The sequence below is a fragment of the Rhineura floridana genome, chromosome 1 (genome assembly GCF_030035675.1).
Source record: "Rhineura floridana isolate rRhiFlo1 chromosome 1, rRhiFlo1.hap2, whole genome shotgun sequence".
Taxonomy (NCBI): Eukaryota; Metazoa; Chordata; class Lepidosauria; order Squamata; family Rhineuridae; genus Rhineura; species Rhineura floridana.
The window spans coordinates 309,460,151-309,485,900 of record NC_084480.1 but is presented as its reverse complement, the minus strand read 5'-3'; the positions used below and the strand labels follow the sequence as shown (position 1 = coordinate 309,485,900).

Here is a 25,750-nt window from a genome sequence, read left to right as displayed (position 1 = left end):
CAATCACGCTGTGCACGCACCTTCAATGAGAAGTTCGTTACGTTTTCATGAAATCTCTAGATTTATAGGCCCTGGTCCAAAAAGACTCTTGTTAGGCGCCTTAGGGTTTCCTTTCTGAAGGCAATCATTTGTGCTGCTTCTTCCTGGGTGGGGATCACAGTCCACCTGTATGCCAAGGGTTGAGGGTCAGGTAACACAAATTCTCCATGGGGTCACTATCTAAGATAGAGGTAACGCTGGGAATTTGAAAGGGGGAAAATTCTACAAGCTAATGTATTTCTTGACTGACATTTGAGGAGGAAAAAAAGGAGTCAGGAGAACAATGTCTCCGTTATTTCTGGACTGTACCATTCAGTCTGCAGGTCATGGCAGAGAATGCATGTTTGAATTCCCCACCATATTTAAAACAAAAGAAAACTCCATGCACAATGACGGCTAGCATGTAAGGGAGAACATCCTTCCTGACATATCAGTTCAATTTGCACTGGGAGATAGTTTATTTTAAATGTGAGGGAACATTCAAGCATGCTGTTTCTCATCTTGCAACCTGAAATAGTACAAGCTCAGTAATATGTACTCTCCATTATTCTCCTGATTGTGTCCTGATGCTCTAAGGTTGGTTTCTGATGTTCTGTGTCTTTGCTTCAAAATTGCATAGAATCATAGAGTTGGAAGGGGCCTTGTAGGCCATCGACTCCAACCCCCTGCTCAAAGCAGGAAATCCACAGCTAGAGCATCTCCCGCAGATAGCTGTCCAGCCTCTGCTTGAAGACATCCAGCGAAGGGGATCCCACCACCTCCCTAGGCAGTCGGTTCCATTGCCAAACTGCCCTTACTGTCAAGAAGTTCTCTATGCTCCTGCAACTTAAAACCATTAGACGTAGTCCTACCCTCTGAGGCGGCAGTGAACAAATCTGTACCCTCCTCTATGTGACAGCCCTTCAGGTACTTAAAGAGTGCAATCATGTCACCCCTCAGCCTTCTCTTCACCAGACTGAACAGGCCAAGTTCCTTCAACCTTGCCTCATAAGACTTGTTCTCCATACCGGCTATCATCCTCGTCGCCCTCTTCTGGACCCGCTCTAACTTGTCTATATCTTTCTTAAAATGAGGCGCCCAGAACTGAACGCAGTATTCCAGATGAGGCCTGACCAATGCAGAATATAGTGGGACTATTACTTCCCTCGACCTGGAAACTATAGCTCTGTTTATGCAGCCCAAAACTGTGTTTGCCTTTTTTGCCGCAGCATCACACTGCTGGGTCATGTTCAACTTGCGATCCACTACAATTCCAAGGTCCTTCTCACACGCACTACTGCTTAGCCGGGTATTTCCCATCCTGTACCCATGCATTTTGTTTTTGTGGCCTAAATGCAGAATCCTGCATTTGTCTTTATTGAATGTCATTTTATTAATTTCAGCCCAATTTTCTAGTCTATCCAGGTCCCTTTGGATTTTATTCCTGTCTTCCATTGTGTTAGCTATCCCTCCCAGTTTCGTATCATCCGCAAACTTCATAAGGCTTCCCTCCACCTCATCGTCTAAGTCATTCTGGGGAAAGCCAAAGAAGAATATAGTCAAACATGGACCTTGGATTTCAGGAAAGCCGATTTTAGCAAGCTCAGGGAAATGATGGGTAGGATCCCGTGGCTAGATAGACTAAAGAAAAAAGGAGCCCAAGACGCGTGGGAGTTCATGAAGAACGTATTACAAAAAGCGCAATCACAAACAATTCCAAAGAGGAAGAAAAATGGAAGACATTGGAAAAAGCCAATGTGGTTACACGGAAGACTGGTGGAGGAGGTAAAAGTAAAAAAGAGCATGTATAAAGAATGGAAGGAAGGACGCATCACCAAGGAAGAGTACCGACGAGCGGCTCGGGCTTGCAGGAATAGCGTAAGGAAAGCTAAAACCCAGAATGAGCTGAGGCTGGCGAGGGAAGCGAAGAACAACAAAAAGGGGTTTTTCAGATATGTTCGAAGCAAGAGAAAGACCAAGGAAACAGTGGGACTGCTGCTCAATGAGGATGGTAAAATGTTGACAGATAACGAGGAAAAGGCAGAACTACTCAACACCTATTTTGCCTCCGTTTTCTCCCAAAAAGGGAACAGTGTGCAACCTTGCATCGGTAGCAATCTCAGTAAGGGGTCAGGACTGCAGTTCGAGATTGATAAGGAGATAGTCAGGATATACCTAGTTAACCTAAATGAGTTCAAATCTCCAGGGCCTGATGAACTGCATCCCAGAGTATTGAAGGAACTTGCGGATGTACTCTCGGAACCTCTTGCCATTATCTTTGAGAAATCCTGGAGAATGGGAGAGGTGCCGGAGGATTGGAGACGGGCAAACGTCGTCCCGGTCTTTAAAAAGGGTAAAAAAGAAGATCCGGGGAATTATAGGCCGGTCAGTCTGACTTCAATACTGGGAAAGATATTAGAACAGATAATAAAAGAGTCCATTGGCAACTATCTAGATGACAATGCTGTGATCAGAAGGAGCCAGCATGGGTTTGTCAAGAAAAAATCCTGTCAAACTAATCTCATCTCTTTTTTTGATCGGGTCACTAGCTTAGTAGATGGTGGAAATGCTGTAGATGTCATCTATCTAGATTTCAGCAAAGCATTGGACAAAGTCCCCCACGACCTTTTGATTAGCAAACTGGTCAAATGCGGACTACATGGAAATATTGTCAGGTGGATTCACAACTGGTTGGAAAACCGTACTCAAAGAGTGGTCGTCGGTGGCTCTGCTTCGGACTGGAAGGAGGTCTCGAGTGGAGTGCCACAAGGTTCTGTCCTGGGGCCGATACTCTTCAACATTTTTATCAATGATTTAGACGATGAGGTGGAGGGAAGCCTTATGAAGTTTGCAGATGATACGAAACTGGGAGGGATAGCTAACACAATGGAAGACAGGAATAAAATCCAAAGGGACCTGGATAGACTAGAAAATTGGGCTGAAATTAATAAAATGACATTCAATAAAGACAAATGTAGGATTCTGCATTTAGGCCACAAAAACAAAATGCACGGGTACAGGATGGGAAATACCCGGCTTAGCAGTAGTGCGTGTGAGAAGGACCTTGGAATTGTAGTGGATCGCAAGTTGAACATGACCCAGCAGTGTGATGCTGCGGCAAAAAAGGTAAACACGGTTTTGGGCTGCATAAACAGAGCTATAGTTTCCAGGTCGAGGGAAGTAATAGTCCCACTATATTCTGCATTGGTCAGGCCTCATCTGGAATACTGCGTTCAGTTCTGGGCGCTTCATTTTAAGAAAGATATAGACAAGTTAGAGCGGGTCCAGAAGAGGGTGACGAGGATGATAGCCGGTATGGAGAACAAGTCTTATGAGGAAAGGTTGAAGGAACTTGGCATGTTCAGTCTGGTGAAGAGAAGGCTGAGGGGTGACATGATTGCACTCTTTAAGTACCTGAAGGGCTGTCACATAGAGGAGGGTACAGATTTGTTCTCTGCTGCCCCAGAGGGTAGGACTAGGTCTAATGGTTTTAAGTTGCAGTAGCGTAGATTCAGATTGGACATTAGAAGGAACTTCTTGACAGTAAGGGCGGTGGTGGGATCCCCTTCACTGGATGTCTTCAAGCAGAGGCTGGACAGCTATCTGCGGGAGATGCTCTAGCTGTGGATTTCCTGCTGTGAGCAGGGGGTTGGAGTCGATGGCCTACAAGGCCCCTTCCAACTCTGTGATTCTATGATTGATAAAAATGTTGAAGAGTATCGGCCCCAGGACAGAACCCTGTGGCACTCCACTCGAGACCTCCTTCCAGTCCGAAGCAGAGCCACCGACGACCACTCTTTGAGTACGGTTTTCCAACCAGTTGTGAATCCACCTGACAGTATTTCCATGTAGTCCGCATTTGACTAGTTTGCTAATCAAAAGGTCATGAAAAGGAATGTAGAAAGTGGCTGATGGTGAGTCTGAAAGCGCTTTTCACATGAGTCAAATTGGCTTTGGCTTAAATTGGCTCCTAACGCGAATGCAAGACCTGCTGCAAGTGCAGCATGGATTCAGTGTATCTCCCAAGTCCTTTCCTGCATTAACAGCATTCGTAAGTGACACACAAAGATGTTCAAATGCGTTTGGTAGCAGGGCATTCTAGGTGAGGTGGCAAAGAGAGCACCTTTGCTGCCATTGTGGTTTGCTGCAGCAGCTATAAATGCTCTATAAACTTGGGGAGGGGGAGTTTAATGTTGCTACTTCACATTTTCCTGAGTTTAAAGAGCATTTGTAGAAGCATTTTTGGCGCCCTAGGCTCCTGCTGGGAGGAAGGGTGGGATAGAAAGAAAGGCAGGCAGGCAGGCAGGCTGGCTGGCTACAGGTGCTATCCCAGCCACCTTTCCCAGAAGAATGAGTCCCTTGGTCCTTCCTAGACATGTGAAGGCCTGAGGGGGCAAGAACCTGAAAAATTTGGGGGGGAAAACAGTTTCTCCCTCAAATTTTCCCTCCCCCCCTCCCCCAGGCCTTCTCAGCTCTAGTCATTCCTAGAGCAAGGCAGGTAGGAGAGGGAGGCGGAAAGCTGTGCCAAGCGGGTGGGTGTCTGGTGGTGGCAGTAGGGCCTGTCAGACAATAAGGCAAGCAAGTGGGGCTCCAGGGTGTTTGTGCCAATTCATTGCTCCCCCACATCTGCTGCCTGAGACAATTGTCTCAGCTTGACGCGTAAAAGGCCGAGCCCTGTTTGCTAATGGTGCATATGGAAATATTCGGAGAAGCAGAAAAAGGAGAAAGCCACGAAACTCATATCTGCTTGCTTCTCCATTACAAGAGCTCTTACTGGCTTTCTGTTCTGAGTTTTCAGCATGCAGGGAAGGAAATACAGTCAAGAGTGGGCCTAATTAATTGCCACTTTGAGACACATCCCAGGGGTGAAGTAACACCGTTTGCCGAGCAAGGTGGAGTAGGTTGGCAGCAATGTATACGAAAGCTTAAACCTACGTTTCCAGCAGCTAGACATTACCAGGAGTTTCCTTTTCACGCTTGCAAGGGACACAGGGAACAATATTTCAGGCCGATCAGGAAATAAATGTGGCAGTGAAAGAGGAGGTGGGACTGGGCGTGTAACTGAAGAAAACTGATTTTTTCTGGAATGTTTGACAACTTGGGCCCTTGGCTACCTGCCAAAGTGAATAAATAGATCTCCCTGTTATTGATGCCAGGCCAGTGTGCTGCGACACCAAATGTGTGTCTGTGTTTAAAAGATTTATGTGGCCCCTTCTAAGGTAGACATGCAGTTGACAACAGCCTTGTTCTCAAATGTACCAATAATGCACCACTTAGGACACTGAAGTCAGGCTAGCACAAGGCACGGCATCACCTGGGGCAGGTGGCTCTGTCTCCCCCTAGCCCCACTCACTTTGCCCTTGCGTTGTTCTGAGGAATTGGGCCTTTTTTCTGAGCAAGCCATTCCAGGTGAGGTGATGGTGCAGGCACTTTCCCAGGCCACCTCACCCAGAAGGTCTCGCTCTGAGGGAGCACCCCCTTTGTCAGATATGGGGATGGGACAGGCACACTGGAGAGTGCTGCAAGATCCAGGTGGGTAGACCACAGAACAAGAAAGCAGGATCCAGGGGTGCAACTTTGCTCCATCCCCACTGCCTGAGGCATTTGCCAATTGGAAGGGCCTACTCAGACTGAGGTGATGTACCTACATCTGGGTGGTATCACTACAGACTGCAAGTAGAGGCTCACACATTTTGGAATTCTCAGCTATTGCGAGGGGAAAAAAGCCTTACCTGCAAACAGAAAACTCGCATGTCAAAGCACTAGCCTTTCCAGAGCTTTGAAGTTCCTGCCCTGCGAACCTAGGTTCTAGAGTTTCCTACAAACTTGTGATATGGCAGCAGTAGCAGGGCTGTTGTGTAAAAGTCACACCCACATTCAAAAAAATCCCTGAAGTTGTTTGACAAAGATAGAGATTTTGGTTTTTAAAGCTGGTTCTGAATCAAAGCAAATTCATAGGGAAACATTGTTGCTAATACACAACCAACCAGGTCACTCTGCCAGGAGACTATAATACTATAGCAGGGGTGATTCGGCACAAGGGTATAATGCTTTTAAACCACAACTATCTGAATCCATCTTTTGGGCAACTCTGGGCATGCCATTTTTCCCTGGAGCTCCTGGAAAGCGTGGCATAAATTACCCCCTTCCTTCCGAGGAAACTAGGTATTGAGAAATACCTAGCACATGTGTATATGTAATCAAAATAATAAATGTTAATCAAAATTTAATGAATCACATTTTTGAAGGCTTTAAGCTGTAAATGGTGACTTAAACTGTCAAAGAACAATATTTTTCTTTTCATTCATACACACACTCACAGACACAAAATGCCTCACTGTCATGCATATGACCTTTTGAAAAAGCATTGCATTTGAGATGACGTAAGGTGGCTTGAATACAGCTGGTATAGCAATCTTTGACACAGCCACTAGAGCTGGCCTTCTGTTTCTTTGGCACAATCGCTAAGACTGGTCTTGTAATCTTCACTTCTGTAAGCTTCATTCAGCAGACTTGCTTCTATAGGCACAGTCACTCCCAAAGCTCTGATATCTGTATATAGCCCATACTTTCAGTTATGCATCTGACTCCCAATCCACAGAGCTGCTCCAGAAGGATTCCATGGTCAATGGTGTCAAAAGATACTGAGAAACCAAGGAGAACCAACAGAATTTCACTCCCCGCACAATCTCTCCAGAGAAATATCGATCTGGGCAAAGTAGTTCAGTACCAAATCCAGGCCTGAAGCTAGAGTGAAGTGGGTCTAGGTAATAATGAGTCTAGTTTCGCCCAGGTACATCTGAAGGTATTCATCTACTACTGTCTCAATCACCTTGCCCAAGAAGTGGATATTAGCAACTGGGTAGCAGTTATCAAGAACATCAGGGTCCAGGGAAATCCTCCGAAGGAGGGGCCATACCACCACCTCTTCCAAGGTAGTCAACATCTTCCTCGTCAGTGAAGCATGTACCACTCCTTTGCCACCCCCAGTCAATCCCCTTTTAAGCCTTTTTAAGCCAAGAAAGGCAACGATTGGGGGGGCATGTAGTTGGCCAGGCCTGTCCACATCCTTGGGCCACAATAACAGATCCCTTACAATGAGACTAGACAATGCCCGTTCACCTGGACCTGCATTAACCATGTTAAGCTTGGAGCAAATGACTTCGCTCACACAGTGCCTCACAAAATTGTCACATCAGACTGCGGAGGGTTGAGATGACCCCAGCTTTCGGTTAAATGTAACTAGTCCGTTCACTATTCTAAACAGCTGTGCTGAATGGCTAGTTGCAGACACACTGGTGATGGTCAAGTAGGGTTTGTTTTCATCACTACCACACAGTAGACACAATTACATGCCATCACCTGCGTTTCTGTGAAAACAAGACCAGGAGCAGACTGTGGTACAGATCATGAACTGGTCGTATCGAAAATCAGAGTAAAGCTAAAGAGGACTAACAAAGCACTCATAATGACAAAATACAATTTAAATAACATCACAGAAGAATATAAAGATCAAATAAGGAACAGATTTAATAATAATAATAATAATAATAATAATAATAATAATAATAATAAACTTTATTTCTACCCCGCCCTTTTTCCAATAGGACTCAGAGCGGCTTACAAGTAAAAACAACACCAATTAAAACATACAAAGTATACTATTAAAAAAGAATTAAACTATGAGAAAAATTAAAACCATAAAAAATAGGTTAAAAACAGCGGACAATTTAAAATAATAAAATCATATAATGTAGTCACCAAACCTATGACACTTAATCCTGGTCGTTCTCTATCCCAAATGCCCGTTGAAATAAAACAGTCTTTACTTGTCGCCGGAAAGACGGCAAGGAGGGAGCTGATCGTACCTCACTTGGAAGGGAGTTCCACAGCCTAGGGGCGGCCACCGAAAAGGCCCTATCTCATGTCTGCGTCATATGTGCTTGCGAAGGTGTGGGGAACACAAGAAGGGCCTCACCTGAAGATCTCAAATCCCGGACAGGTTCACGTAGGGAGATACGATCTGTCAAATAGCCTGGATCTGAGCCGTATAGAGCTTTGTAGGTCAAAACCAGCACTTTGAATTTAAGGCTTTAAACTTACTTGACAGAGAACCAGAAAAACTATGGAGTGAAGTCAGAGACATTATCAGGGAAGAATGCAAAAAGACAGTACCTCTAATTAAAGAGAGAAAGACCTCAATGGATAATTGAAGAAACTCTTAAAATGGTTAGAGAAGGAAAGCAAAAGCAAAAGGAGATAGAAACACGTTCAGAACCCTAAATGCAACAATACAGCAACTAGTACGGAGGGACAAAGAGAACTGTTACAATAGTTATTGTACAGAAATAGAAGAGGACAACAAAAAAGGAAGAACAAGAGCCATATTCCAAAAGATTAGAGAAATGAAAGGGAAATTTAAACCAAGAGTAGGGATGTTGAATAATCAACAGGGGAACACACTGACTGACTGAGATGAAATAAAAGGAAGATGGAAGCAATACACTGAAGAACTCTATAAAATAGATGCCAGGATAACAGATTCTCTCATGGAGGAACTGTATGATGAAGAACCAGACATTTTAGAATGTGAGGTGAAAGCTGCTCTTAAAATACTTGAAAGAAACAAATCACCAGGAACAGATGGCATACCAATACAGTTGCTACAAGCTACTGAGACTGAATCAGTCCAAATTTTGACAAAAATGTGTTAAGAAATATGGAAAACTAAACAATGGCCCACACACTGGAAGTGTTCAATATACATCCCAATTCCAAAGAAAGGGGATCCCAGGGAATGCAGTAATTATCAAACTATTGCCTTAATATCCCATGCAAGTAAAGTAATGCTCAAGATTCTACAACAAAGGCTCTTACCATATATGGAGCGAGAAATGCCAGACATCCAAGCTGGATTTAGAAAGGGAAGAGGCACCAGAGATCATATCGCAAACATACATTGGATAATGGAAAGAACCAAGGAATTTCAGAAGAAAATCACCCTGTGCTTTATAGATTACAGCAAAGCCTTTGACTGTGTAGATCATGAAAAACTATGGAATGCTTTAAAAGAAATGGGGTGCCACAGCATCTGATTGTCCAGATGCGCAACCTATACTCTGGACAGGAGGCTACTGTTAAGGATAGAATATGGAGAAACTGATTGGTTCCCCATCGGAAAGGGTGTGAGACAGGGGTGTATTTTATCACCCTATCTATTTAATCTATATGCAGAACATATCATACGGAAAGCAGGATTGGACCAAGATGAAAGAGGTGTGAAAATTGGAGGGAGAAATATCAATAATTTAAGATATGCAGACTATACCATACTACTAGCAGAAACCAGTAATGATTTGAAACGAATGCTGATGAAAGTTAAAGAGGAAAGTACAAAAGCAGGACTACAGCTGAATGTCAAAAAGACTAAAGTAATGACAGCAGAAGATTTATGTAACTTTAAAGTTGACAATGAGCACATTGAACTTGTCAAGGATTATCAATACTTTGGCACGGTCATTATCCAAATTGGAGACAATAGTTAAGAAATCAGAAGAAGGCTAGGACTGGCAAGGGCAGCTATAAGAGAACTAGAAAAGATCCTCAAATGCAAAGATGTATCACTGAACACTAAAGTCAGGATTATTCAGACCATGATGTTTCCGATCTCTATGTATGGATGTGAAAGTTGGACAGTGAAAACAGCGGATAAAAGAAAAATCAACTCATTTGAAATGTGGTGTTGGGGAAGAGCTTTGCGGATACCATGGTCTGCGAAAAAGACAAATAATTGGGTGTTAGAACAAATTAAACCAGAACTATCATTAGAAGCTAGAATGATGAAACTGAGGTTATCATACTTTGGACACATCATGAGAAGACATGATTCACCAGAAAAGACAATAATGCTGGGAAAAACAGCAGGGAGTAGAAAAAGAGGAAGGCGAAACAAGAGATGGATTGATACCATAAATGAAGCCACAGACCTGAACTTACAAGCAGGGCTGGTTCCAGGAATGCCAGGGCCCTTGGGCATCAGCTTGCCCTGGGCCCCTGCGTGCATGTGTGCACGCAGCCCCCCACGCCCCCCACCTATCTGTCTGCTGTGTTTTACCATTGCCCTTACGAAGATGGCGGTCGCGATTTCCCTAAGGGGATGACGCCTCCGCCACCATCTTTGTTGATGGCACATGTGCATGCTACGTGCACGCATCTCTGCCATCAACTAAGATGACAGCAAGGGCTTCAGTACCTTAGGGAAACCACGGCTGACATCTTCGTTAAGGGCAATGGTAAAAGACAGCAGACAGGTAGGTGGGGGGGCGGGGGGGCGCAGATTGCAGAAGGTGAGCAGAGGGGCAGCTGAGAGCTCCCCTGTAGCTCCAGGGGCCATTGGGCCACTGCCCTACCTGGCCGCCCTTTAGAACTGGCCCTGTTTACAAGATCTGAACAGGGTGGTTCGCGACAGATGCTGTTGGAGGTCACTGATTCATAGGGTTGCCATAAGTCGTAGTCGACTTGAAGGCAGATAACAACAACAAACCTCAACACTGAAATACTGCTTTAACGAACATAGGCCCTGGCAAGCAAAGAAATTTATATACACCTATGTTGTACCATACCGATGATAGCCATCTTCTGCGTTCTCTTCATGGACAGACTTTTGTTTTGCATCCTGCCATTTCTCTACAAGGCCTGCAATGTTTTTCTCTGTGCCTTGTGTGGTATTTTGCTTTTTCAGGAAGCAAATTTTGGCATTTGCAAAAGTGCAGCAACATACTTCTTCCAGCCTGTTAAGGTTCCCAAGAGCTAATTCCATATGTTCCAAACTGAGTTATAGTCTCAAACTCATCAGCTTGGCTTTGAAATTATTAGTTCTGGAATTATAATATACTTGAAGTTTTGTGTATTTTACTTTCTGGTTTCTGAAACATTCAGGCCCATTGTGCACATATATATAATAATAACTCAGTTAACGAAGTAGATGCGTTCCTGGACATTATTTTAAGAGAAACTTTGGCACCAGAGTTAAGAGTAATACGGAAACAACAGTGATAGGTTCCTACACCACAAAAAAGAGCAGTTCAACATATTTCAGTGGACTCTTTATTCAAAACTAACAATATGCATATCTGAAATGAAATAAGCAGATCAGGTAAGCCTTGCATACAGAGCACTTGAAGGTTTGTACACTTGAGCAGGCAGGCGAGGGGCAGTCACTGCCATACTGTGTGATTGGTCTCTGTGTGCCATCCTCCCCTACACTCAAGCAGACACGTCCTCAGTAAATAGTGTTTCCCGGGCACCCGAAGCACTGTTTACTGTAGAGGCACCTGCACCAGCTGGCAAGGAGCGCCATTCCAGCCATGCACGAGAGCTGCCTGCAGCAGCTGCAGTCTGGTAGACAAGGAGCCACATTCTGACTATATCAGAGGGTGTGCCCCCGCACCCAAAAAAGACTTTGTTAAAAGGAACTCCTTTCCTGGAGGATTTGTTAACGACACATATACACACACATGGAAAGCATAGACATGGGACTTGGAATCCATTCCCATTTAGCTTCCCTTTATTCCCTAAGATGACATTGGAATGAAATGGTCCAGAATGCCATTCCTTCATAACATTTGCTAGAAGAAACTGATTTCAGCATAAAAGACCCATTATGAGGTATCTGTCAGCCTTCTGTGACTTATCCACTGACCCCACTGGTATGAGGCTCACATCATCAGTGTCTAAGAAAGGGTGGGAATCCTAGGGCCTGCTGGATTCAGTGGTATCAAGGGCAGCATTGTTGCACTGAGTTATGCAAACATGAGTGAATAGTGGCCAGCAACATACCCATAAAGACTTTCAATAGATCTTCTCATGTGTCTGTTCATACCTGTGCATCGCGGGGGGGGGGGAGCCTGAGGCCTGAGGGCCAAATGTGAGTCTTGAGGCTTCTCTGTCTAGTTCTTGGGACTTTCCCTAGGCCACATCCCACCACAGCCACATCCTTCAGTTGTGCAGAGGAAATGAGGTCCTGATGTATATGAACCAGGATCTTACATTCATGTTCAAGACAGCACATGTTTGGGCGGTCTCTTAATCTTGCAACTATGGTGCAACACGATGACCATTGCATTTGGTGACTACCGATTTACAAATGACCATACTGACTCACTTGCTTGGGGGAATTAACTAGAACCAACAAATACCAATATAAAGGCAGATGTATTTGTTTATACAAAATGACAGACAGGAAGCAAAATGGTTTTTGGGGCTTGAAACACCACTCAGCGGCAGGGAGGTCACTAAATGGCAAATGGTCTCTGGCCAATCAGAACTCGCAGCCAGGTGACTGAGGTGTTCCTCATGAGGAGCAGGGGTACTTTCCCAGAAAATGCAAATTTAGACTTTATCTAATTAGCAATAGAAAATATTTGCTGGAGAAAGCCCTCTGGGCGAAATACACATTTATTTATTTATTTATTACATTTGTATACTGCCCCATAGCCAAAGCTCTCTGGGCGGTTTACAACAATTAAAGCTTTTGTGCTTACGTTAAATATGGCAACGGTTCCGGCTTGTATCTCTGTTGTATCCGGCTTGTATCTCGGTTCTGGCTTGTATCTCTGTTATAATCCATAGTTCATGGATTACACAGCTACAGCAATGCAAGAACATCCTGCTTAAACCCATGTTGCTTTCTCTTTTACTCTGCAGTGGCATCACACTTACTGCTTAGAGCAAAATCAGAAAACAAAGTTTTAGGGCACATGCAAAGTTCCAGCTAAACCACGCTTCTCAGTAGCACACACAAACCCAGAGTAAAAAGAACAGTGTTTTATCTTCCTGTTAAAAGCATCTAAGGATAGGCTTGGCAAAAAAAGCTACAATTACAGAGGCACCATTCAGAGAGGCTTATAGCTCATTCTTGTATGTCTCATTTCCTGGCTGGAAGGAATTCTTCTGAAGATCCAGGGGTTAAGGGGGTGGTCATATGTGAGAAGCTGCTCCTCCCCCACACACATACGAAACCTCTTTATAGAATAACATAGGTACTTCCTATCTTTAGTGTCTTGACTCTAGATAACCCTGAACTATTCTATCTGACCCATTGTAGTTTAGGTATTCCTGTATCCAATTGTGCTAATTTCCTTAATCACCAGGGCTGGCGCTAAAGGACAGCCAGGTCGGGCCCTGGACAAGGGCTCCTGGGGCTACAGGGGCCCCTAAGGGGCCCCTCAATAGGGTGGGGGAGGAGTAGTGCTCTCCTTCAGCGATCCACAGCAGAGCTTCCCAGCCGCCCACCTGTTTGCTGGCTCCACCTACCTGTCTCTCCTGTCTTTTGCAGCGCAGGGCTGCCATTAACTAAGATGGCGGCTGAGGTTTCCCTAAGGTGCTGATGCCCTGCTGCCATCTTGGTTGATGGCAGCCCAGTGCACACAGCTGCAAAAGACAGGAGAGATAGGTAGGTGGGGCACGCACATGCCAGGGCCTGGGGCAAGCTGGTGCCCAAGGGCCATGGCATGCCTGGCACTGGCCCTATTAATCACACAGCTGTGTTTGTTTATTATTTGATTTATATCCTGCCCTTCCTCCCAGTAGGAGCCCAGGGCGGCAAACAAAAGCACTAAAAACACCTAAAAACAGACTTTAAAATATATTAAAATAAAACATTTTTTAAAAGCTTTAAAAACAACTTTAAAAAAGGTTTAAAAATATCTTTTTTTTTAAAAAAAGGTTGAAACATATTAAAAAGCAATTCCAACGCAGAAGCAGACTGGGATAAGGTCTCAACTTAAAAGGCTTATTGAAAGAGGAAGGTCTCCAGTAGGCACCAAAAAGATAACAGAGATGGCACCTATCTAGTATTTAAGGGGAGGGAATTCCAAAGGGTAGGTGCCACGATGCTAAAGGTCCACTTCCTATGTTGTGCAGAATGGACCTCCTGATAAGATGGTATCTGCAGGAGGCCCTCACCTGCAGAGCAGAGTGATCGATGGTCTTTCAGGTATCCTGGTTGAAAGCTGTATAGGGCTTTGTACACCAAAACTAGAACCTTGAACTTAGCCTGGTGGCTAATAGGTTTGTTGCTTGATTGCTGCAATGATCACACGGTAGCCTAGTAGTGTGAAATGTAATAGGTGGCAGGAGACTTTAATGTACATTCGGAAGCCATCCTCACAGCGGCACCTCGGGACTTCATGGAAACCATGGCTTCCTGGGAGCTGCACCTTATTCCAACAGGGCCCACCCATGTAGCTGGTCATGCACTTGACCTTGTGTTTCTCTCGGGAGAGGAGGGGAGTGATTTGAAAATTGGGGGTACATCCATCACCCCCGTGTCATGGTCAGATCACTACTTGGTGAGGGTGGACTTCTTGGTGCCACAAACCCTCCGTGGGGGTGGAGGACCCATTAGGATGGTCCGCCCCAGATGTCTGATGGATCCAGATGGATTCCTGAATGTGCTTGGGGATTCTTTGGAGCATGCACACGGGCACTTGGTTGAGACCCTGGTGGAGGGGTGGAATGCTGCAATCACCGGGGCATTAGACCGGGTGGCTCTGAAACGCCCTCTCCCTCTGAATAGAGCTCAGATGGCACCGTGGTATACTCCACAGTTGCGAACTCTGAAGCAGGAGGTGAGACGGCTAGAGTGCCGGTGGCAGAAATCTCACTCTGACGACGATCAGACACGGGTTAGAGCGGCTGCGGCAACCAACCATGTGGCGATGAGGGCAGCAAAAAAGGATTTTTATGCTGCCTTTATTGCATCCGTAGAGTGCTGTCCCAGGAGGCTGTTCCAAGTGGTCCGGAGCCTGGTCGGTCCAGTTGCCCCGGAACCAATGGAACATGCTAAGGCCTCCTGTGATGAGTTTGCAAAGCACTTTGAGGAGAAAATTGATCGTATTAAGAGTGCTATTCCGTGTGCTGTGAACGCAGTGAGCGAGCCAGAAGCAGCCAGTGGTCCTCTGGTGGTGTGGGATCGGTTCCAGCTTCTTCCTTCTGATGAAGTGGACAAGGTGCTTTCAGCCTTAAAGCCAACCACTTGCTTACTCGACCCTTGCCCATCGTGGCTCATTATGAGCTGCAAGGACAGACTGGGCGAGGGGATCAAGATGGTGGTAAATACGTCCCTGGAAGAGGAAGTAATGCCATCAGCTCTCAAGGAGACAGTAATAAAAACAATTCTAAAGAAGCCCTCCTTGGATCCCCAAGATCTGAACAACTTTCGCCCAGTCTCAAATCTGCCATTCCTGGGCAAGGCGGTTGAGCGGGTGGTGGCGAAGCAGTTGCAAGTGCATTTGGAGGAAGTGGATTATCTGGATCCATTTCAATCGGGCTTCAGGCCTGGACATGGGACTGAAACGGCCTTGGTCGCCTTGGTGGATGATATGAGGAGGGCGTTGGATAGGGGCGAATGCACCTTCCTTGTCTTCCTGGATCTCTCAGCAGCTTTTGATACCGTTGACCACAGTATCCTTCTGGACCGCCTGAAGAGGTTAGGCATAGGGGACACTGGTTCTGTTCCTTCCTCTCTGGTAGGTACCAGAGAGTTGCATTGGGGGATGAGGTTTTGGATACTTGGCCTCTCACTAGTGGGGTGCCACAGGGCTCCATCCTCTCCCTGATGCTGTTCAACATCTATATAAAGCCGCTGGGGGCGATCATCAGAAGATTTGGGCTGCAGTGTCACCAGTATGCGGATGACACGCAGCTCTATCTCTCATTCAAATCTTCACTGAGGTTGGCTGTAGAAACCCTGTCCAAGTGCCTGGAGTCGGTGAGTGGCTGGATGGGAAGGAATAAGCTGAAGCTGAACCCTGACAAAACCGAGGTACTGTTTGTGGGAGAGAAGGGAAGGTTGAGGGATGTTGACCTGGTGCTCAATGGGGTACAATTGCCCCTGAAAGACCAGATCCGCAGCCTGGGGGTCATTCTTGACTCCCAGCTGTCCATGGAGTCTCAGGTCTCAGTTGTGAGCCGGGTGGTGCTGTATCAACTCCATCTGATACAAAGGCTGCGCCCCTACCTTCCCAACCATCTGCTCCCATCCCACATGCCCTGGTCTCCTCTCGCCTAGACTACTGTTACCCTTCAAAACGGTCCGGAAGCTGCAACTGGTACAGAATGCGGCGGCTCGCCTGATTAAAGGCAGCCGCTGGCGAGATCACATCACTCCAGTGCTGAAGGAGTTGCACTGGTCACCGGTTGTTTTCCGGGCCCAATTCAAGGTATTGGTTCTGACCTTTAAAACCCTATACGGTTTTGGCACAGTCTATCTGAAGAAGCGCCTCCAACATCATCAGGGATGCCACTCAACAAGTTCAGCCTCAAAAGGCCTCCTCTCTAACCCACCAGTTAAAACAGCCAGACTGGTGAGAACTAGGGAGAGGGCTTTTTCAGTTGTGGCCCCCACTTTGTGGAATTCCCTCCCAAATGATCTCTGCCATGCCCCCTCTATGATGAGCTTCCACCGGGCCTTGAAGACCTGGCTCTTCAGGCAGACTTTTGGGGTGGGTTAGGTTTTATTATTATTGTTGAGATTTTTAATATATTTGTATGTTTTTATTTTGTACTTCGCCCAGAGTGGCTGGACAGCCAGCCAGATGGGCGACTAATAAATTTAATAAATAAATAAAAACTTGCAAATCCCAGCATTCTGTTAGCCTCCAATGAAATGCTAAGTAATAGTGTTAGCCCACAAAGCATCTAACAGTTCACCTGCCCTATGTGTGACCTGAACGGGGAAAAAAACTAAACCAACTTCTGAAAAATGCCCCTGCGTGGTTTCCTGGAATCCACTTGGCTCACTGCTGAATCTATACATGTAGTAGGAAAAGGTGGTGGAGTGGACTATGTTACTTCAGGCTGCTGATGTGGAATATTACATTCTGAATACTTCCCCACATTAAAAATACAACTTCCTTTCAGATGGACAACTAGTGCATCTGGAAGAAATATTTTAGCTCCACCTTCTCCCTACTATACTAGTTCTGTACTTGAAGGTAGTGTTTTGGGGTTTTAACATGATCCCCCCTCACTAGCTACAGTCAGAAGTTAGCTCAGGAATCAGTTGATGGGCAGAGTATAAATCAGGTAAATCAATAAATAAAATAGGTCCATTCCACCACCTTGTTCCCTCCTCATTTTGCTGGCTATGTGGATCAAATCATATATGCAAGTTGTACCTGACTTAGATAGATCATGTGCATTTTTTATCCTGAAGTTCTCTCTCACTCACACAGTAAATCAAAGCTGTGAATAATTCTGAGTTCAATATGTGGTAGCAAAGCCTAATTCTTGTATTTCCTTTGGTGTTCCTCATCATGATAACTGCTCTTGCTTTTCATAACCCCTGCTGAAATTTGCATCTGAGCCTCCCAGTTATCACCTTGTTGGGAGCTGTATATTACTCAGCGTGTGATGAGTTGAGCAATCAGCTCAATGAACTGATAATAGAATCTTTTTTTCCCCCTTTGAAGGACAAAAAGAGTTATTCCTGCCCTGTGTGTGAAAAATCATTTTCTGAAGATCGACTTATAAAATCACACATAAAGACAAACCACCCAGGTAAGATAAGCTACATTAGCAATCTTAAGTGTAGCGTAATAGAGGAGACATGGCCCATGCTGCGTGATAGACTTTAGCTGCAGTGTGTCTGTTACTTATCATCGTATATGGAAAACAGGTAAAAAAACCCACATTAGGTGGCCAACTTAACTGCCATAGTTCGGGGTCATGGCTCAGTGGCAGAGCATCTGCTTTGCATGCAGAAGGTCCCTGGTTCAATCCCCGGCATCTCCAGCTATGGCTAGGAATATCCTCTGCCTGAAACCCTGGAGAGACACTGCCAGTCAGTGTAGACAATATTGAGCTAGATGGAGCAATGGTCTCATTCAGTACAAGACGACTTCTAATTTTCCTAACTTGTTTACTGATCTAAAGCCTATGCCTCTAACAGCATCCTGATATGAATGCAAAACTTTTCCTTGGCATAATTGGGGCACGCTTTGCCTGCTTTATTTCCACATGTCAGGCTACTGCTCAGGGGGAGGGCCAGTAAAGGAAAAACAGGGAGGCAGTCATGTGAAAAACCGACACTGATTATTGGAAGGCCGTGATTGTCAGGGTCAAACTAAGGTCATGGGTGGCCACATCCTGATCAAGACCTCGGCAATGCTCTCTCTAGCTGAGGGTTCCTGAGATGAGCAGTCTTGACTAGCAGTTAGAATCTGAAACTCTGCAAGGAGGTTGCATGATTCTTTTCAACTAAGCAAGCTTAGAAGTCCAAATTCCTCATTCTTTTACATACTAGCGTAAGATGCCAGGATTATGGGGAGTGTCTTAGAGCAGGGTGCTCAATAGGCAGGACCTGGTGTGTTACTGATGCTCTGGCCACCCTGCAAGTCTGGCAGTGTAAAGGTGCCACCCAGGCTCTAGTTGTAATTAGTTGTCCTAACAGTCCCAGTCATGGGACCTAGCCCTAGCCCAGTCACCTAGCCCTATAAAGTCCTGATCACAGGGCTGACCCATTTGTCTTAGCAACACATAGTTGTAAACAGCAGTAGCAGCCACAAATTCCTGGTGCCTCACCTCATTTATCTGGAACTCAGCCTGGCCCTGGCTACACCTTTGTTTCTGATCCCTGCTCTGTATGCCCCAGCCTCAGCCTTCCCTCTCTGGACCATATCCCGTACCTCAGTACCCAGCAACCAGGAGCAGACCCCTGCTGAGGCCTGACACTTGGCTCATCTAGAGGCTTCATACTGCCTGTCACTTACAGGAGGTGATGTTCCTTTTTTTAAAAAAAGCCTGAAGAGGGGCCTGAGCACATACAATACAAAGTTGGCCCATGGAAGTCCTCCATTCAAGTGCGGAGGTCCCTGCAATGATTTTTCACACTTTGTCATTTCCCTCCTACGGTATAATGCACTCAGCGTACAATTTTTTAAAGATGACATGCAACTAGGTTGATTATTACACATGATCGGGGTTGAACAATGCAGTCTTATCACTTCATCATTTCCAGTTGATTATGGCGTCACATCTGAATTCATGGGCCTTTTGTGGTTCTTAACGAGCTGTCTGCCTGGATATTTCTGACTCGTCTGGAAATTCCAGGTGAAACCTTAAACAAATGTCATGCGCCTCTCGGAGAGTATTGACACTCATAAATATTTGGTTAGCGAAGCTTCCTGGTTAGGTATTGGCCACCTGAGAATGCTTCCCACTGGAAAAACAAGCTCCTGCACCAATGGCGCAGCCAGCCTCTAATTTGTCACTAAAATAGTAAGTCACCATGGAGTATTCTGCACACACAAGCAATGACCAGTGCTGGAAAAGCCATACATTAATGAGGCAATTTCCTTAGATTGTAAAATCTCACCGGGGGGGGGGGGGGCATGCAAAAGGAAAGCTATTTAAAAGACACAACAAGGAACAATCTAAGTATTCTGTATTTTAAATACTTTTGGCATGTGTTCCCTAAAGGTTAAAGCTTGCTGTTGTTTTTTCTTTTGTGCCTTTTCCCCACCCCTCACAGAGGTTTCTATGAACACCATCTCCGAGATTGTTGGCAGGAGGGTTCAGCTGAAAGGGCTGATAGGAAAGCGAGCTGTGAAATGCCCCTATTGCAATTTTTATTTTATGAAGAACGGATCAGACCTTCAGCGTCACATATGGGCTCATGAAGGTAACTGTGGCGTAACTAGCACCTGTCTGTTTAAAAATTGCAATAATTTGCTGACGTATTGATGCTCCAAATAGGGCCAAACTAGATTATAACTGAAATGTGTGATGGCATTTCATGTATTGTTTTGCTTTGCTAACTTACTAGCAGGTGTTTGGGGAGGGAGGGTATCAAGTTAGGGGCCATGCCAGGCAGCTGGTGTTTTCTCCAGGAGGGAAGATAGCAACTGGGGGAGAGGGTTAACTCCCTGTGCTTTGTGGTCCATATCCTACTTTGATACCCCAAAGCTGCTGGGTTGTTTTTTTCAGATACACAAATTGCATTGTTTTTATCATCTAGTTGGTCCCCTGTTACCAAACTGATACATATGATCATTTTCTAGGAAAGTTAGGGTGCTTCCCTACAATCTGTTTGTTAGAGCTTTCATACCGATTTGTTTGTGGGGAGGTTAAATGATGTTGCATCCCAGCAAGTGTTTTCCCACACTTTCAAGTGCATTTTCCCATTGCCCTTCTTACTGTAAAAAGTCTGAACTTTTGAGGAAATTGGTTTGTTACAGAAGACCTCCCAATCAACTTTCATTGTGCATCCTAAATTTGCTGGTATGTAGTTGAATCCCCCCCCCCTCTTCAAAAAATGGGACAGCCTGGAAGCATCCTTAGAGACTTGCCTGATTCTGTGGGCACTGCCAAAGGGTCAATGATGCTCCAGTACTTTTGTCCACCTCAGTTAGTCAGCCTTCCACCTGTAGGGCTGTTTCACACTTGCATGATGCTTACTTGGGATTGTACCTAATGATAGTCAGAGGAGACCTATTGAAATTGACATAGCTAACTGAGGTCCATTAATATAATTGGGTCTATTCTGAGCAAAACTTAGTTAGCTGCAACCCAGACTTCCTTAGCACAACACCTGGCAGGTCCTGCTTGCGGGCTTCCCAAAGGTGTCTGGTTGGCCACTGTGAGACCAGGATGCTGGACTAGATGGGCCACTGGCCTGATCCAGCAGGCTTTTTTTGCATTCATGTTAACTTTTAGATTTGTGATATAAGCACACTTACCTGGAATTAAATATACTTTCATACATTTAGCTACAACATTGACCAAATTGGTTTTTAATATACCATGTATATCTTTGGTAAATGCAGTGCTACTGTTGGAGTGAATACCGTATTAGAATCAGTTTAGTTAATGTTGTAATTAAACATATCTCTTGGAAGGATATCCCACTTGATATAAAAAAAACTAGCACATATCCGCTGGCATAGGGCTTGCACATTAATCCTCACTGCTAATTTTATTTATTGCATTCCTCAGTTATACTGTCTGTGATATGACACATGACAAGCAATATATTCCCCCCCCTTTGTTGCTCTAGTACTCCAAAAACAGAGGTATAACATAAGTCAGCTTTTGGAAGTCTCCTGCTGTATCTTATTTTGCAGCTAAAACCAAGTTTATGTAAATCATCTGTTTGTGGTTCATCTAGTTCAAAACTACATGATTTGCGATTTTCTGCCTCAGCAGATAAACCAAGAGTTATTTGGTAATTAATATTCTGAATCCCTTTTGTTTATGAATTTAATGAAGCACAGTTCGTCCAGTGAATATTCTTTCCTAAAACCTGCCTATGCACAGAAGGGTAAATTAAATTACTATCATCTGTGCAAAGTCTGCAGTTTTTAATTCCATATACTCGCAAAGCTTCAAAAATTCTTGCCACACATTAAAGTGAAATGCTGCTGTTATCTGTATCATGCCATCAGCGTGCATGGGACCAGTGCAAGACACTGAGCCACCGCCACTGCATCTGCTCCTCTGCATCTGTTATCCCTCCCTCGTTGCCCCTCAACTTTATTGCAATACCACCACCCCTTCCTAAGAACATAAGAACATAAGAAGAGCCTGCTGGATCAGGCCAGTGGCCCATCTAGTCCAGCATCCTGTTCTCACAGTGGCCAACCAGGTGCCTGGGGGAAGCCCGCAAGCAGGACCCGAGTGCAAGAACACTCTCCCCTCCTGAGGCATCTGGCAACTGGTTTTCAGAAGCATGCTGCCTCTGACTAGGGTGGCAGAGCACAGCCATCACAGCTAGTAGCCATTGATAGCCCTGTCCTCCATGAATTTGTCTAATCTTCTTTTAAAGCCATCCAAGCTGGTGGCCATTACTGCATCTTGTGGGAGCAAATTCCATAGTTTAACTATGCGCTGAGTAAAGAAGTACTTCCTTTTGTCTGTCCTGAATCTTCCAACATTCAGCTTCTTTGAATGTCCACGAGTTCTAGTATTATGAGAGAGGGAGAAGAACTTTTCTCTATCCACTTTCTCAATGCCATGCATAATTTTATACACTTCTATCATGTCTCCTCTGACCCGCCTTTTCTCTAAACTAAAAAGCCCCAAATGCTGCAACCTTTCCTCGTAAGGGAGTCGCTCCATCCCCTTGATCATTCTGGTTGCCCTCTTCTGAACCTTTTCCAACTCTAGAATATCCTTTTTGAGATGAGGCGACCAGAACTGTACACAGTATTCCAAATGCGGCCGCACCATAGATTTATACAACGGCATTATGATATCGGCTGTTTTATTTTCAATACCTTTCCTAATTATCGCTAGCATGGAATTTGCCTTTTTCACAGCTGCCGCACACTGGGTCGACATTTTCATCGTGCTGTCCACTACAACCCCGAGGTCTCTCTCCTGGTCGGTCACCGCCAGTTCAGACCCCATGAGCGTATATGTGAAATTAAGAGTTTTTGCTCCAATATGCATAATTTTACACTTGTTTATATTGAATTGCATTTGCCATTTTTCCGCCCATTCACTCAGTTTGGAGAGATCTTTTTGGAGCTCTTCACAATCCCTTTTTGTTTTAACAACCCTGAACAATTTAGTGTCGTCAGCAAACTTGGCCACTTCGCTGCTCACTCCTAATTCTAGGTCATTAATGAACAAGTTGAAAAGTACAGGTCCCAATACCGATCCTTGAGGGACTCCACTTTCTATAGCCCTCCATCGGGAGAACTGTCCGTTTATTCCTACTCTCTGCTTTCTGCTTCTTAACCAATTCCTTATCCACAAGAGAACCTCTCCTCTTATTCCATGACTGCTAAGCTTCCTCAGAAGTCTTTGGTGAGGTACCTTGTCAAACGCTTTTTGAAAGTCTAAGTACACTATGTCCACTGGATCACCTCTATCTATATGCTTATTGACACTCTCAAAGAATTCTAATAGGTTACTGAGACAGGACTTTCCCTTGCAGAAGCCATGCTGGCTCTGCTTCAGCAAGGCTTGTTCTTCTATGTGCTTAGTTAATCTAGCTTTAATAATACTTTCTACCAGTTTTCCAGGGACAGAAGTTAAGCTAACTGGCCTGTAATTTCCAGGATCCCCTCTGGATCCCTTTTTGAAGATTGGCGTTACATTTGCCACTTTCCAGTCCTCAGGCACGGAGGAGGACCCAAGGGACAAGTTACATATTTTAGTTAGCAGATCAGCAATTTCACATTTCACATTCCTGCCCTCCTTTCTTTTGCTGTTGCTTTAGCAGCAGCAAGACGATCTGCCTCCACTCCTCCCTCTCTTGCTCACTGGAGGAAGGACCTGAGGGAGCACATTTCCTTCCGAGTGAGACATCCTGAGTGGGGTGGTCACGAAAGCACCTATTGCACGCTCACAGTCTTCTGTGGCAGGTACAAAAGCCTAATGTTGGGGGAGATTTCCTCTTCATATTCAGTATCATTAGCCACTGCAGCAAACTGTGGTGGTGCAACAGGCACTCACAAACACCCTGCCCAGAATGCCTCACACTGAGGGAAGGATCCCCCCTTTCCAAGTCCTTCTTCGAGTGAGACAGGGAGGGAGGGAGGAGGTAGAGAGCCTTACCAGGTGACATGAAGGAGCGGGACTGGCCAACAGAGGCAGGCGATGGGCCGGGGTGGGGGGGGTGGGCTCTGCCTGAGGCAATTCTCTCATTTTGCCAAATGGAAGGGCTGGCCCTGAATTCACACAGTTCTTTACAGTGTATAGGAGGGCAGGTCCCTGCCCAGAGGGCTTACAATCTATAATTCAAGACAGGGAAATAATGGAGGAAAGGGGAGGAAAGGGAAGGAAAGGGATGCAGGGAAACAGGGATGCAGGGAAAGGGAAACAGGGAAAATATGCACTATTTCAGATACAGGTACTCCAGATTAGTAACAGTAGGGCATGGGAACTGGGTGTGTGTGTGTGTGTGTACCAGAGGCACTCAAGCTTTCTAGATGTTACCAGACCTCCCCCCCCCCAAAAAAAAAAAGTATTGCCATCCAAACTCCGCGTATGGGAAAATAGGCAAATCAAATTTGGCTGTATTAATTTGAGTGATTCATTCTGCTTCTGAAACTTGGGTTTTAAAGAACCTGAGGCTTTTCTGGGGAAATCTGAAATGGGAAAGTGGAAGAGGTGGAGACAACGTCAGGGATATTATACAGTACAAGGACTTGGCAGCCGTAGACAGGTGAGCTGGAAGGCAGTATAGATCCAGAGGAGGTTCAGAAAAGGGCAACCAAAATGATCGGTCTGGAGCAGGTTACAGGATTTGTGGCTTTTTCGTTTAGAGAAGAGGCAAGTAAGAGGGGACATGACAGAAGGGTATCCAATTATATATGGTGTGGAGAAAATGGCTCTGGAGATGTTTGCCTCCCTGTCTCGTAATGCTAGTACTCGGGACACCTAATGAAGTTCTACATTGGAAGTTTCAGGAGCTACAAAGGAAAGTACTCCCTCTCAAAGTGCAGAGTTATGCTGTGGAATTCAAAATCAGTTTTGTGGCCTGTTTCAATCAATAACGTTAGCCACATTTTAATCAGCAATGTTGCTGTGTGGAGGGGAAAGCTGGATTAAAGTTCTCATAATTATAGCAATACATTTTAATTTTTTTATTTATTATTTAATTTGTATCCCTCCCTTTCTCCCAGCAGGAGCCCAGGGTGGCAAAGCGCTAAAAACACTTTAAAACATCATAAAAACATAACCCACAAGCCAAAGAACGCTGATTTAGAGCCAAATATTTCACGATTGTGGCTGAAGTTGCTGCATAGCAGCATACCAAACCCATGATATTTTACATCTTGAATTCCTGGCCTGCTTTGCACAACACTGTATGCCAAACTCTGGTTTAGCAGGACCACACAAATGGGTGGGCTCCCAAAGAGGAGTTTTCAGCCATTTTGCTCTTCCTCAGTCCTTTGTGCTCTCGTGCCCTGCTGACCTAAGCCACTAACCATGAGCTGTAACCAAAACACAATCCTGGTTACTGAGCTTAATCACAGGCCTAGGTTCGGATGACACACTAAGCCAAACTTTCCCTTAGCTCAGCATAGCACAGCAGTGAAAAGGAGGAGGGAGGAGCAAAGTGGCCTGTGAACTCCTCTCCAGGAGGCTGCACATTTGTATAGTCCTGGTAAGCCATAGTTTGTCGTACCATGTTGTGCAAACCAGGCCTATCCCAGCTCACAAACCCTATTTTGGTGTGCTGTCTGGATTAAGCTATAACCTAGGCACCTTAATCTATAAATAGCCAGCTAATATACTTGAAACCCAATGCTTATTGAACATGCACCTGATTCAGTTGGTTAGATCCTCAGCTTGAGAGACTAAGAATGAGTTTATGCACAATGAAAACTCTGTAGTTCTTTCGAGGTATAAATACATCCCTACATGGTAAAAAGGAAATGTGCAGCTACAGACTTTGACAGAAACCATGCCCTTCTGCCTTTTCTTCACTGAGAGGACGGCCATTTATAACAGGAGTGAGGAATGTTTGGCCTTCCCAGTGTTGCTGAACTACAACTCCCATCAGCCCCAGCCAGCATGGCCAGTGGTCAGGAACAGCGGGAGTTGTAGTTCAGCAACATCTGGAGGGCCAAAAGCTCCCAACGCCTACTTTATAAGAACAATAACTGCTGAAGATTTACCAAGATGTTCACCTGTAGTGTGAAATCTATAAGAACAACTGCCTAAGCTCTCACCTTTAGTTTATATTTGGAAAGCTTGCCTGTTAATCATGAGATTT

At 45.1% G+C, this 25,750-nt stretch overlaps 1 protein-coding gene across 7 annotated transcripts in view; it reads left to right on the top strand.

The window, feature by feature from the left end:
* ZFAT (zinc finger and AT-hook domain containing) overlaps positions 1-25,750 on the top strand; it is a 126,159-nt gene that overhangs the window by 47,146 nt on the left and 53,263 nt on the right. For all 7 annotated transcript variants that reach the window (XM_061606964.1, XM_061606978.1, XM_061606953.1 and 4 more), the window contains 2 exons: positions 17,493-17,580; positions 19,553-19,702. In XM_061606964.1, the coding sequence (XP_061462948.1) occupies positions 17,493-17,580; positions 19,553-19,702 (238 nt within the window). The remainder of the gene's footprint in view (positions 1-17,492; positions 17,581-19,552; positions 19,703-25,750) is intronic.